Source organism: Dermochelys coriacea, chromosome 6 (assembly GCF_009764565.3).
Source record: "Dermochelys coriacea isolate rDerCor1 chromosome 6, rDerCor1.pri.v4, whole genome shotgun sequence".
Taxonomy (NCBI): domain Eukaryota; kingdom Metazoa; phylum Chordata; order Testudines; family Dermochelyidae; genus Dermochelys; species Dermochelys coriacea.
Window position 1 is genome coordinate 112,498,711 of NC_050073.1, and position 14,605 is coordinate 112,513,315.

At 37.9% G+C, this 14,605-nt stretch overlaps 1 protein-coding gene across 2 annotated transcripts in view; it reads right to left on the reverse strand.

Moving 5' to 3' along the window:
- JAG2 (jagged canonical Notch ligand 2) overlaps nt 1-14,605 on the reverse strand; it is a 93,203-nt gene that overhangs the window by 22,324 nt on the left and 56,274 nt on the right. Inside the window, exons 6-12 of one of the 2 annotated variants that reach the window (XM_038406810.2) lie at nt 7,018-7,148; nt 6,467-6,586; nt 3,616-3,729; nt 2,132-2,245; nt 1,399-1,512; nt 698-744; nt 181-354 (exon numbers count right to left, since the gene is read on the reverse strand). In XM_038406810.2, coding sequence (XP_038262738.1) covers nt 181-354; nt 698-744; nt 1,399-1,512; nt 2,132-2,245; nt 3,616-3,729; nt 6,467-6,586; nt 7,018-7,148 — 814 coding nt within the window. The remainder of the gene's footprint in view (nt 1-180; nt 355-697; nt 745-1,398; nt 1,513-2,131; nt 2,246-3,615; nt 3,730-6,466; nt 6,587-7,017; nt 7,149-14,605) is intronic. The other variant, XM_043517765.1, reaches the window with a different exon arrangement.

The window sequence follows — 14,605 nt, forward strand, 5'->3', positions numbered from 1 at the left end:
ATGTTACAGCCTCTATACCACTCACTGTACAACAAGTTTGCTTATTCACAGAGTATCAAGTAACACTGCATTAATCTGTAATGCTCTGGCCTTGGGCTGCTCTAATTTAAACTGGAGATACGTTTCTTTCCAGAACTCAATACATCAGAGCTATTACAGCAATTTCAACATTGCTCTCACCTCACAGAAAGCTCCTGCAAAGCCCTGCTGACATAGACAACGGAATCCATTGACCAGGTCCTCACAGTGTCCTCCATTTTGACATGGATTGCTTGCACATTCATTTATTTCTATCTCACAGTTTTTTCCTAGATAACCATGAAGGCATAAGCAATGGTAACCATTCACTTCATCCTACATGGGGGGGGGGGGAGGAAAGGGTAAGATTGGAAATAAATGTTTTTGTAAAGTATGGTATACCTCACATTTTCAAGATTGATCTTGAATACTGTATTTACAAATAGCATCAGACAGATAGATTTTGGCTCTATTAAAAGAAATAAAATCAAACTCATGAATTAAGCAATACACAAACAGTTTGTGTCTCCCCCCACTTCATCTTCTTATTGAACTAATCTGTAGATACACATATTGCATACAAGCACTGAATATGAATTTTGATTTAAGATTTTAAAGATGAGCACTTTTTCCCTTACAAAAGTTAATGTGATTAATATATATTTTACAAAAAGATTACCTTACAAGTCCCTCCATGTTCACATTGTCCATGACAGTCATTAATATCTATTGAAAAATATACAAAGACATTAAGAATTTACAGGAGAAATTGAATCCCTTGAAGTCTAAGGGTCCAGAATTTAAAAAAACCAAAAAAAAAAACAAAAAACAAACCAGCACTAATTATTTTGAAGGAAGGATTTTGACAGGATACTTGGGGTAAATAGGTTTGATATTTGACTGCCTTAAACTCATTTATGTTTAATATCAGAATACAAGCTAAAGTATCATATCAATTACATTCATTATTTGATACACAAACACCATATACTGAATGATATAGTTTAAAAATACAATCTCTGTTCTACCTTAGAAAAATATTGTATTTTAAGCTATATCATTCAGTATATGGCGTTTGTGTATGTTTACAGTTTTAGTCCAATTCCACAGCAGAAATCAAATGCTTTATATCCAATAAATAAAGCATTTCAACAGACTTCATTATGCACTCACAGTTTACGTTGCTAAAAGTTAGGAAAGCTACAGAGGCATTTTGAAACAGCATAAAAGTTCTTTTCCCTTTAGTCATTTAGAACTATGCTACCATAATCTGTGATAGTTCTTTTTTAAAAGAGAAAGTTATCCTGGGTTGATTACACTTACACACACACACACACACACACACACACACACACACACACTAAAAGAAGAAATACTAACTGATATGACAATTTACTCCTTTCCATCCTGGAATGCAGTCACAGTAATATCCACCAATGAGATTTTTGCAAGAGTAAGCATTAAGACAGGGTTTCCCCTCACACTCATTAGCATCTGTGAAACAAGATAAAAAGAGAATAAAGAACAAACCCAGAAACAGACCCCCTTTGCACCAAGCAAAGCCTCCATGCAATCCAAGCAACAGTAGAATTTTACTTATGTATGCCATGAAAACAGTCTCTATATTGTAGCTTTTCAATGCAAATTCATTTACATTCTTTTACATGCAAGTATAAAACATCTTCCCTTTAGACAGATCTCACAGATAGTGTTAGTTATGAAAGCGAGAGAAGGCTTTTCCCTGAGTAAATTACTGTCACACTAATTATAAATCAGCCACTGCCACCATTAAGAAGGAGCTACCATCACCACTATTGTATTTTGAAACAGAAAAGTAAACAGGCATCCTCCAAGATCAGTTACAATTGTATGTAGGTGTCGACTTAGATGCTTATAAGTACTAGTGTTTGCTTTTCATATCCAGTTTTGTTTCCAAAACTATTAAGCAGGAACCAAGACATCAAGAGTAAGTGACCCATATCTTTTAAGTTCACTGAAATATCTATACTGACATAATAGAGCTGAATACACCAAAAAAAAAAAAGTTAAACCCCCAATGAGTAAATGCAAAGTGTGGAATTGTCTTCAAGAGCCATAAAAAGCAATTACTTACCAAGCTGGCAGGTTGCTCCAATCCACTGTTGTGGACATATACACTCAAAACCATTAACACGATCAACACAGGTCCCTCCACGGGCACAAGGGTTAGACTCACATTCGTCAATATCTGTAAAATGAAAAGGTAGCCATATAGAACATTTTTGGAAAGTATGAATTGAGATTTTTTTCAAAAGGAAGCAGGGGATTTAGTCACACATCTTAAGTGTGGATAAACCCTCTGCACCGCTTAGAAAGTCTCAACCTTTGTTCTTATTTAATTTCAACATGAAAAAAATTTCAGGACTTTGTGTGATCTATGACACCTCAACATTGTGACAGTGGGTTTTTTTTTTGGTTTTGGTAGTATACTGTTCTGTATTTTCCCACTATATTCCAATTAAACTAAAATCTCTTTGGGGACTGAAGCCTGCCACTTAAACAGTTTTCACACTGTACAGTGCTGTCTACACCATTGTTTATAAATTTATGATTCTCAATTTTTTGGAAGATCTGTTCTTGTAAAGTAAGATTCACTGACTCTATTAGCACAAATTAAGAGGTTTAGGTACTCCTTCACAGGTGCCTTCAGTTAAAGCAAAGCAAACCAAACCAAACATTCCCTAAGACATATGAACTAGTGTACACTACCCACAATGAATTGGTTAATAAATCCCACATATTCAAACTAAAAAGGCTTTCAGATCACTAATATGAAGTCAGCAACATGACCGACTTTGCTCTTAAGCTAGTTTAAGTGGTGCTCCTGTGTGGTAATGGAGTTAAAACATCACTAATTAGCAACCCATATAGAATGAAGTACAAAATATTTACACAAATTATAAATTAAGCAGTTTGAAGAGAAACACTTTCATAACATATATTACTATGCAGGAAGATTGATTTATTTAGGTGCAAGGAAACTTGGGGCATAACATACATAGTGTTACATAAAGCAAGTAGTTAGACTTAGGGCTTGTCCACACACACACACACACACACACACACACACACACACAGCAGTGCCACTGTAGCACTTTTGTATGAAGACACTACTATGCTGCTGGGAGAGCTTCTCCTGTTGGCATAGTTAAACCACCTCGGCAAGAGGTCAAAGCCATGTTGATGGGAGAAGCTCTCCTGTTGAATAGCGCTGTCTACACTGGGGAATTAGGCTGGTATAACTCTTGCATACAAACTTTGTGGGTGTGAAAGTCTGATGTATGTTTGTAATGCAAACGGGTCCTTAGTTACACTTGTTAACTTTTAGTCCTATACTGCAAAACTAGCTGCTTCTTTCAATGCCTTCCTGTTTTTCTAAGTAACACAAGAACAAAACCATAGAAATACATGATAAAACAGTTTGAAATTCACAACTACTGAACAAAAAAATCAACTGGCACAGCATGTTACCCACTTTGCCATGTAGCAGACTTATTCAGCAAAGTGTATAACAATCCTTCAAGCCCAATATGCTAAAATCAGCTGAATTGTACCTACCAACAGCACATGTTGGTCCGTTCCACCCTGATGGACAATGGCATTTGAAGCCTGATGAAATTTCATGGCAGCTTCCACCATTAGCACAAGGATTTGATACACAAGCATGCTCAGCTAAAGAAAAAAGAAAGGTTTTCCTAAGTAGAATGATTACACAGTAACACCTCAACCAGGGTCTAAGATTATTTTTATTGGACACCTTCTAGCCAGAACTCACTCACTAGCCAGAGGCAACATTTAAAAAAAAAAAGGGAGGATGCCTGCAAAGATGGGAAGCTCAGGCTCTCCCATCCTTACCTGCTGTGATGGGAATGGTGCTAGATTACTATCAGGGACTGAACCTGGACCCTGCTCAGGGGCATCATCTTTCATATCAGCCTCTCACCTCCTGTAACTGCTAGGAAGCAAAAGGGAAACCGCCTAAATGTCTCAGAACCACCTGACACTTGAAGGTATCTCCACTATCCTACTTCTCCCTGCCATTCCCTCCACAGCCTCTGTGTTTTGACCTTTCACTTCTGAACTGCTCCAGTGCTTTTCTCTACTGATACTCATACTACAACTTCCCCAAAGATAAACAGCAACAGTTCAAGTGAGAAAGGTCTCATTTATAGAGTAATTTCACTCCGCGGCTGTTCCTTGGGAATTATTTTGGGGACTATATTATTAGTCTAATGGCCAGTAATATACAGGAGGTCAGACTAAATGATCCCAGTGCTCTCTTCCGGCCTTGGAACCTATAAAGTAGAGCTGCCTGCAAACTCAGAACAGCAATGCACTGGATTATTTCTGGAAGGTTTTTCACAACTAGAGAAACAGTTATTTTAAAATCAAATTAGACTCTGGATGATTTAGGTGCTTATCATTTATCATGGACTGTTTCCCTTTTTGACCTTAACCCACAAGGAGGTTATCCAGTTCACATATTTAATACAATTCGTTCTGAGCAGCAGTTAGTCATGGGGCAATATAAGTGATTTAACACTACAACAGCTCAATAAACCAATATACTTTATCAACAAGCAGTCTAGCCTTAATCTGTAGTAAATTATAGCTAAAAAGCCATGGCATTAGGAGCCACACATGCATTTTGAGCCAGTCTCCCTTTTTGCCAAGAGAATTAGAAACTTCCGCCATCACACTTTAAACAAAGTGAAGAATATGTTATTGTCCATGTTATCCACATTGGTGCAACAAGGTCGGCTAGCTACAGCTATAGTCAAGATTTACTATTTCCATAGCACCACTAGACCACATAGCTCCATATGAGAATAAATTAAGCCAGGGGTATGTTTTGATAAATGTACAATCTATGTCTGGAGATACCTATTGATCTTGATTCATTGCGTTAAGTGGGAGAGAGGGAAAGAAGGAGGAAAAGTGCTCAGGGGAAACAGTAGGGACACTGTTCCCCTTGCCAACAGTGATTCATAAACAGCAGATTTTGATAATTTGGAAGAGTCACATTAAGAAGTTATCATATTGAGATTAGATGCTGGAGTGGCAATGGGGAGCTCCAGTGATAAACACTGGAGGTTAGCAGCAGAACAGCTGAAGTGAGAGATTTTTGAAGAGTTTGATGGAATGAGGATGTTTGGCAACAAAGAGAAGAAGTCTACAGAGCGGTCTGAAGAGTTCAATGAGCAGAGTCATAGCCCATCATTTAAAATGAGCAGGGATAAATGTTGAGAACAAGAAATGAGATGTATACAGAAGATTCAAGGATAATCTGATCATAGTACAGTACAGTCTTAAACATGAACAGCCAAAAAAAAATAAAGGAAAATATAGCATAGCTATGAAACAGAGAGGAAGTAATTTTCAGAGTGGAATCGGATAGGCTCAGAGCTGCTAGACTGACATCAGGGAGGCTAGAGGGGAGGAGGCTGCAACAGAATTATGCTCCAAAACTTCTTCTGTGCTCTCCTGGACATAGTTTTGTAACTAACATTTTAGTCTCAACTGTTCTTGAGAATACTCAATAGCAGGCCTTGAGCAGAGTTTTCAAACATAGTTTAACTCTGCTGAATGGGGTCCAAACTGTGATATCCCTTCGTGGGAAATGTAGTTTCTTTTCTTCAAAGTGAGGGGGATAACTGGCTCATTTTTGACTTTCTAAAAGTAATTTTTTTTTAAAAAAAATATTTATGTGCCCTTCTCTCTCTCTTTGATCACAGTTAGAATACCTGCCCAGGTAGACTTCTACTTTACTACAGGAGTCAGGGCTAGAAGTGACTTTCACAAAAACCTGTAGCATCCTTAAGATGATCCAGGTATACATGCACGTGTGCACACAGGAAGAAGGGAGGGAGAAAGTACAGCAGAAAAAAGGTGCGCCTGCACCCCTTTCCCAAAATAATATGATACAGTTTAATATTGGGGGGAGGAAGGGGAGGCAGCATAACAAAACAAAAAGTAAGAAAGGAGAGAGAGACACTGGGCCTGATTTAATCTCCACTGCAGCCAGCGGAACACTTTCCATTGTCCTCAGTAGTTTTTGGATCAGGACTTTAAGAAGGAAGATAGCAGGAAGCTGGGTAGCAACAACTTCTGTACTCCTCCCTCCAAGGACCTGAATTTGCAGGTTGGTGGAAAAATCCTCTTCCCGCTTCCCAGAAAGGAAAAAAACCTGGGATTTTGGAAGGGATGTCTTTTGATGACTCCCTTTGAAAGGGAGGGCAGCTTTAAGTATAAAATAATTCCTCCCTCTCTCCATATGTGGCTTAGCTACGGGATGCGTGTCACTGCAGGGAAACCAGCAGGCTGCTTAGAGCACACAGCTTCCATTCCCCTCTTCAACTGCTTAACATAGCTTCAAATTCAAGTAGATGCATGCAACAGTCATCAGTACCAATTTCACAATTCTTTCCTGAGTAACCATCTGGGCAAGCACAGTGATATTCATCTGGTTCCGTGTTCATACAGGTTCCGCCATTCAAGCATGGGTGGTGATTTCCACAGTAGTTTAAATCTGGACACAGAAAAGAAGAGAAAATGGCAGCTGACAGGTGTAACATAAATCCCAAAGTTACTGTTTTAATCCACAGTCAAGAGACTGCAAGCAGACATACAACGCCTTCCTGGCTTGAACAACATTATATCCTCCTCCCGCTTAATCCATTTTGACTTCAAGTCATCAATCAGTAGCAAGTCTGTCATCCCATTGCTCTCCGTGGAATAAGAAAGGATGGACAAGAGAGAACTGTATCAGTAAGAGGGGGAAAAAGTATCATTCCAAGCCCCTTGCCTTAAAATGTTTTTATTTTTATGATGGTTGAGCAGTCATCTGCCACAAAAAGGATTAGTTAAAGATGTGCTCAGATAATTGCACATTGCAAAAACAGTTAAGTTCAGTTAATCAAGCAATTTTATTAATTTTTCCTGTAAATTAACATTAAGTACCTTTGTTACACAGCAGACCACCCCAGTTGGTTTCACAATTACACTGCCACGGTTCTTTACAGCTCCCATGAGCACAGCCTGGGTAGTGAACACACTCATCACAGAACTGTCCTTGCCAACCATAATGACACCTAAGAAGTAAGTGCCCATGTTAAACATGTTAAATTATCTGCAGTACAGGTATTCAGAGTGTTACATGTTGAACAATCCACTTGTTTTAAATAATGAATGATAAAGTGTAAAGTGTTATTTTCTCTTTTAGAACTTGTTCTGCAACTTGCCTAGTTCAAGAGCGGTATGAATCTTTACTATAATTCACTAGGAACAAAGAAAGCAGACCCCCAAAATATCACAATAGCTTATTCTAAAACAGTACGCACATGTACAAACCTGTTCTTTCACAGGAGATCCAGCCTGACACCAGTTAGAAATTGTCATGCCTCACGGTTATGTAAAAAGATGGATTGCATAACCTATTAATTATTTGAAAAGAAGACTACAAATTCTTTTAGTGGACCAAGAGGCATACATTGTATTTTTGTTCTGTGAAGATGGCTGGTGAGAGATTTGTTCTAGAGTACTACACTTATTTCAAGACCTGGGGGTGATCAAAGATGCAGCTGTCTTGTCAATTTTCTCCGAGTTATTTTAAGAACTCTTTCCGCAGATTTAGTCTGTTATGTTCCCACTGTTCTTTAGCAGCTTATTCTAGTGTCCTCCTTACTTGGAGGAGACAAAATAAAGTAGTGAACACTTGCTTTAATTTTTGTGTATTTCTCAAGTAAAAACCACTTGGTAACAAAACTTTAAACTAGGTTTCTTTAAAAAAAAAGACAACCCTTTCCCTTCAGATTGAATTGTTTGTAAAAATGCAGACATATACTACAAGTCCAGAATTCTGTAAGCAAAAATACCTGTGCGCTCTATAGGGAAGTTTTGTCTTGCACTTTAAAAAAAAAACTTAAGTCTCCAACAAGAAGTTATGGCTTTAAGTCAGAAGGAAACTCGCAGTACCCCTTTGGAATGCAGTAAAAGAATGGAACTAACATTTGCAGTCACCTTGTGAGTGGAAGAGAGGAATCAAATAGGTAATCCCCATTCACTAGGGACTAATATATTAGACCGTAATAAGGAGTTGTGGTTCCTGAGACCATACGATAGCAACATGATAATGCTGTCTTCTGTGTTAATACTAACACAAAACTATTCCTTGCTTAAAGCTCTGAATTTCTGCTTTTCTATATTTAGTTACAAAGGTAGCTTTTTTCCATGTACAAACATATGTTTAGTGTCTCACTGATAAACTTCTGGAACTATACCGTGGAAGTGACAGTGCTACAGATTGCTCTGATACTTCCTACTTGCATTGTAATCCCCACAATTTGTAGGTAACTATAAACTCAGTTATCATATTTCAGGAGAAAGTTTATTCAGATAATTAAAAGATTCAGATAAACGGGGGTTGCCAGGAGTCTGCAGAATATACAAGCTCTACAGGAGAGCAGTTCTCTCCTCCTACGTTAATATGTTGCATGGTGAAATGATAAATATTAGAAAGTTAGTTCATACTAGTTCATCCTCTTTCCTCTAGGCAGTACCAATTACATACCCACAGAGTACAGCTGTTTCCAATACTAGGATACCTACTTATGGTAAAGCATGCATGATTTCTTTAAGGTTTTAAAATTTTGGCAATACAATTCTGATATTTAAGTGATTAACACACACACACACACACACTTACTTAAACTTCTGTAACTCGGTTCATTATTGCCAAACACAAAGTGTTTTAATCCAAAGAATAAATACCTACTGACAAATGTTGCATGTCAATGTGACTATGACAGGAAAGTGCGTTTCAGTAACTCCTATTTAAATGGGCTATGAGAAATTGAAAAGCAGAACAACTGGTTAACAAATTTCTCTTTTTAAAATTGTGATGTGCTCTAGGAGCACAGAGAGGGCAATGTAAATTATCTTCTGAAAAATTGAATTACAAAGCGGTTTTAGCCCCTGCTAGAACACACAAAAATGCTTATTTGGTAGGAAAGGGTTACTGTTTGTTCATGACATTAACTGTAAATTTTGTTTCCGGTATAAGTTGAGTTACCATAATAGCCCTAGGGAAATCATTTCTACAAGCTACCAGAAGTCCAACTAAAGGAACACTATGTTTACGAGTCAAAAGGTTACTATGTGGTAAACTGATCAGTCTTCAGTTTACAAGGAAGAGTAAATTAGGATTTCCTCTCAAACAGGAAGTCTGGTCGCATCCTATATTAGCAGGTGCTAGAACAGCTTTAATTCCACTTCCTTCTTGAAAGATAACTTTTATATGGATCTCTGCTCACTCCTAGAGCAAAATGTGATAAAAAGAAAAAAAAAAAACTTGTTCAACAGCTTGTGTATTGAAACCCGAGAGAAAATCACATCAAAGCATTAAGGAAAAGAACTTCAGTTCACCATGATAAAAAACAAAGGTTTAGAGAGGAGTGGAGTTACATTTAGAAAAAAAGAGAATTCATCTATTTCACCCCAGTAAACAAAGTCTAAAGAGAAGCAGTTTATGCAGCCAACAGTGGACTAGATTAAATTTCTGCCATTATGAATGGAAAAGCATACTTGACGTTTCCATAATCCTAGGATTAATTTTGAACCCGATTATGAGTATTTTAAACCATTTTTCCTATTTAAAAGTGGAATTCACCCTGTACAAACACCTAGGCTCAGAAAATCCAAGATTCTTGATTGGGGTTAATTTCTTGTCCCTTTCTCCCTTCCCTTTTCTGCCAATTTTACTAGCACTAACTTTATGACCATGGCTATGCAAAAGCAAATCAAAGCTAGCTTAATCTAAATTTCTGGGTTACTAACACTACAAAGGAAGTTACCATAAATAGATTGTTATAGTTCAGCAATTTCCTGAGGGAAGGTTAAAGCATACGCATCAAGTCTTAGATCAGACAGGTCCTCTACGTCAGGTTTAAGATGAACAAAGGGAGTGCAACAGGCACATGATCTTCAGTAATTTTAATTAAAAGCCCATAAAAATAATGACCAGTTCTACAAACTTAGCTTAGCTGCTTTCAAAAGCAAAATGAAAAGGGCTGCATTTTCTTTATACTACAGAGGGATTGGTAACAATGGAAACCTATGGTTTAGATTAAGGCTGAAGTAGGCTATTTTAAAGAACAGCATTAACAAAACAAGTAGGGACATCAAATTTCACAAACTAAATAAAGGTAACCAAACAGAAATAATTGTGCAGTAGATTACTACATATGCAGTTATTTTAAGATTAGCATGAATTGTACCATCAATATATTTAGGTTTGTATAAAATATTTGTTCACATTACTAGTAAAGCATGGCATGAAGTAAATGAGGATTGACAGCCAATACATTTGTAGAAATGCTAAATCTGAGTGCATTAAGGCAGTGTGGAATAGCTGACACAAGGTCAAGATATTCCACAAGAGTTTAAAAAAATAAATAAATAAAAGTATCTGGATCACACTGCAGCCCCAAATTTTATTCAGAAACAGCAGCAAAAAGCATTGAAAGGCAAGAACGGGTGACAATGTGGCTGCAGTATGTTTCTTTAATTGCAGTTTTGATATTCTACTACAAAGCAATTAGATTTAGAAGTGTGAAGACTATACAAAGTTAAGACCCAATATCTGTCGAACCATCATTTTGTGGAAGAGGAGTATTTATCAAAACAAGAAACAAAGACATTAGTAACCATCATGCAGTTGAAGCGTCTGATCTGGCAAAGTACCGAGATGTGCTCAGAGTCTATTGACCTTTGTAGGGGTTAAGGATTCTTGGCACCTCTCTGTTGCTGCTAGCATCTTGTATGACTGGGCCCTTAGTTTTCAAAAACAGATTCTTGGAGCTGGTCTACATTACCCGCAGGATCGACAGGCAGCAATCGATCCAGTGGGGGTCAATTTATCGCGTCTAATCTAGATGCGATAAATCCACCGCTGAGTGCTCTGTCAACTCCGGTACTCACTGGAGTGAGAGGTGCAGGTGGAGTCGACGGGGGAGCACCACCTGTCAACTCACAGTGAAGATACAGTGGTAACTAGATCTAAGTACGTCAACTTCAGCTACATTATTCATGTAGCTGAAGTTGAGTAACTTAGATTGATCCCCCCCCCCAGTGTAGACCAGATCTAGGTTAAGCACATGGAATTATAAAGATGCCAATGCATGATCCTGTTCACCTTGCTGTTTTGTGGAAGTCTTTGCCATTTATTGCACGTAATTTACTTTATTTTCAGTTTTTCAACTTGTTACATTTTTCCTCTCAAAAGCTTAAAGTGGATCTAGTTCAACACTCAGAAATACCACAAGTGTTTGCAAAGTAGACTCACTGGAGACACTTGGATCTTACTCCTCTCTTATCCACCTACCAAGACAAATCAGGTTATCCCTACCAGTGTTTAAAATAGGCCAATGACTTAGAGGCTATAGAACAGCACATTGTACACTGGACTTAGTTAAATTATCACTTTCTCTCCTAGCCACATAGATCTGTGGAAGTCAGGATTTAGCTGCACAGTTCTTTCTTATGAGAGAAGCAGCTGAGCTTAAGTTTCACTAGACAAAACTCATAACATACGTTACTGTTGAACAAAACTAACATTCGTGACCAGAGAAAAAAAGGTGAGGTAATTTTTATATATATATATATATATATATATATATATATATATATATTTATTTATTTATTTATTTGGACCAACTTCTTTTGGCAAGTTACACAGAGCTCTTCTTCAGGTCTGGGTTACCAGAGCAGCGAAATTGACTTACAAAGAGGGACATCTTAATTTTGAGAGCTCCTCCCTTGCAGAAGTCAGGGGAATGTTTCATATGTCAGACTGCCACATGAATCAGACTCCATGCATAGGGTCCAGGGATAGCACCCTGACAGGAATCTCAACAACTGAAAGCAGCTGGGCTTGAAATTGCATATGGACCTCCCTTGGGGACTCCCATTAATCTTTTGCATTTACTTTTGGCTAGTAGGCTTCATGGTCTGGTTAAACATTTCCAGCCCTGGTGGTAACAAATCTATATTATCAATGTTCAAAACAAAGGTGAGGAAAAAGGTATTTACACTCAAAGCTAAAGCCCACCTTAAAGGCTAATTATCTCTAAAAGAAATTAACTGCAAGTGGGCTGAATCTAGTGATCTTGAGTCCCACCACTTTGCTTTACTGGTCTCTCTAAGAGTAACATGAATTGAATGGCTTAAACACACATGCGCTCCCCCATCAAAAAAATCTTTTTTGGGGCACAGATTTATGCCAATTTGCAGACCATACTTCTATAGACTGATAAAACTCCTCAATACAATATGCAGGATTCTTTCATTATATCTGCACTAACAGGTACTTCACCACTACAGTTGTACTTAAAAAAAAACAAAAAACAAAAAAAAAAAAAAGAATAGGAGTACTTGTGGCACCGTGGAGACTAACAAATTTATTAGAGCATAAGCTTTCGTGGGCTACAGCCCACTTCATGGGATGCATAGAATGGAACATATAGCAAGAAGACTGTGTGATATAACACACACACACACACACACACACAGAGGTGGAAGTCGCCATACAAATTGTAAGAGGCTAATTAAGATGAGCTTCAGTATCCCACTATCATGTATCCTAGTGGGCTGGGGAACATTAGGCTCCTACCACTCTTTTGGTTAAAGCAGTCCAAGGAAGCGGAAGGAACCCATTACACTTCCAAAGGCTGAGCTGAAACATTTCAGCCTAAAATAAAAATCGTACATCCTGCAAGGCAGAAGCAAACATCACAACTGTGTCCTGTTACTCACATGTGTATTTTTTTCCCTATAGAACCTTCCTGACAAATAGTAAAACTCCTCCTGCACTTAGACTTCAATTAGAAATTTTAGCCAAAACATTTATGACAGGAAAACAAAGCAGATCCAGTGATGCTAATGACAGAAGCAAAATGCATCATTCAGTGGGTGGAAAAAAATCCATTAACTCTCCTAATGACATACACAGGATGGTGTTGCACAAGCCAAAACAATAGCCATGTATAGTTATTTACTTAAAATAGGTATAAATAGTCTGCTTAAAATTTAAGAGTTAAATTGTTATATATTAGGAGACAATGCGGTCTAGTTACTAGAAGAGGACACTGAATTGGGGAATCCAGGTTTTAAGACCTGTTATTGTACTAGCTCAATGAGGAGTGCTTAGCAATGTCTGAGGTCTGTTAGAGGCTTTTTCCCTCCAGATCTGAGAAAAGCTTAAATTGGGCCTCCCTAGTCTTCAGATTTCTCCTCAAGAAAGAATGCCAAACTGAACACTTATCAGGAATATGCCCTCTACCAAAACAGAAAAGGCATCTTGAGTCCCAGGCATTCAGCAGGGTAACCACATTAAAAGAGGGGAAAGTTTTGAAGCCTGAGGACTTCGCTTCAGTCAAATTCTAAAGCCCCGTGCGAGAAAAGGCCCTAACGCTTGGGGGGGGGGGGTTACTGTTGTATTTGAATTAGCCAACAGCCTTTAAACAACTAATCCTAAAATTATACTAACTACAACTGTACTATTTACACTAGTATTAATTATACAGACACATATACACAAGAAGAGAGGACTTAAATTGCATAGTGTGCAAAAAGCAGTGGACATTGCCAAGGGTTCCCTCTTGTAAGCACAGGCAGTAAGAAGGAAATGAGGAATGATTGGGCCCAACTGCTCTTTATCCCTTGGAGAGGGAGAGCAAGTGTACCTGGGGCACTGAAACTACCCCAACAAACAATGCTGGCCAAAATCTCATTTCCAGTCCATTTGACAGTCTTAAACATCCACTATAGGACACGTTTCTCTTTATCCTTTAAAAATATTTTTTTTGAAGAACAGATGCATGATATATACCTACCATAGTTCTATGCTGATTAAGTTTTAATTTAACAACATATTGAATACTGAGATTTGGGCCTTTTAAATTGTTTTTGAAGCAAGATTCTCTGTAAAAGCTTTAAAATAAACTAAAGGAAAAGTACAGACTTTATACAGAGCATAACCATCCTGGCAAGGTGGGAACAATGTAGCTCGGATACTAGACATACCTGGAACTTCTCCAAACACATGCCAAAGTGGATCATGAGGAAATGAGATTAAATTATTAAAATGTACTGACAACTTGTTGAGAATGGTACCAAAAGACTCAGATAACCTATCTTTAAGAACTAGCCTTTAGGGTACCCCGTATCTATGGCCATCCAGGATCACTGTGGTGTGCAGGGCCCAGTTACTCTGAATAAGGTTACCTCCACAAATAACTGTTAGACCAAAGTTAACCCATTGCTGTGTAGCAAAAACAATACAATCTAGTATTGAAGATCTGCTGTTGTCCAAACTGTATAAAAAAACAAAACCCCTCCCTCAAACACACACAAAAACAAATCGCCCCCACCACCTGAACTTTTAAGCAATGGTCTGTGATGTGAATCAGCTCAAGGTACTGTGAAGTCACTGATCAACAAGAGCACTTAACCTGCAACTTAAGAAAAACCCAGTTTTTAAGGCAGATTGGTG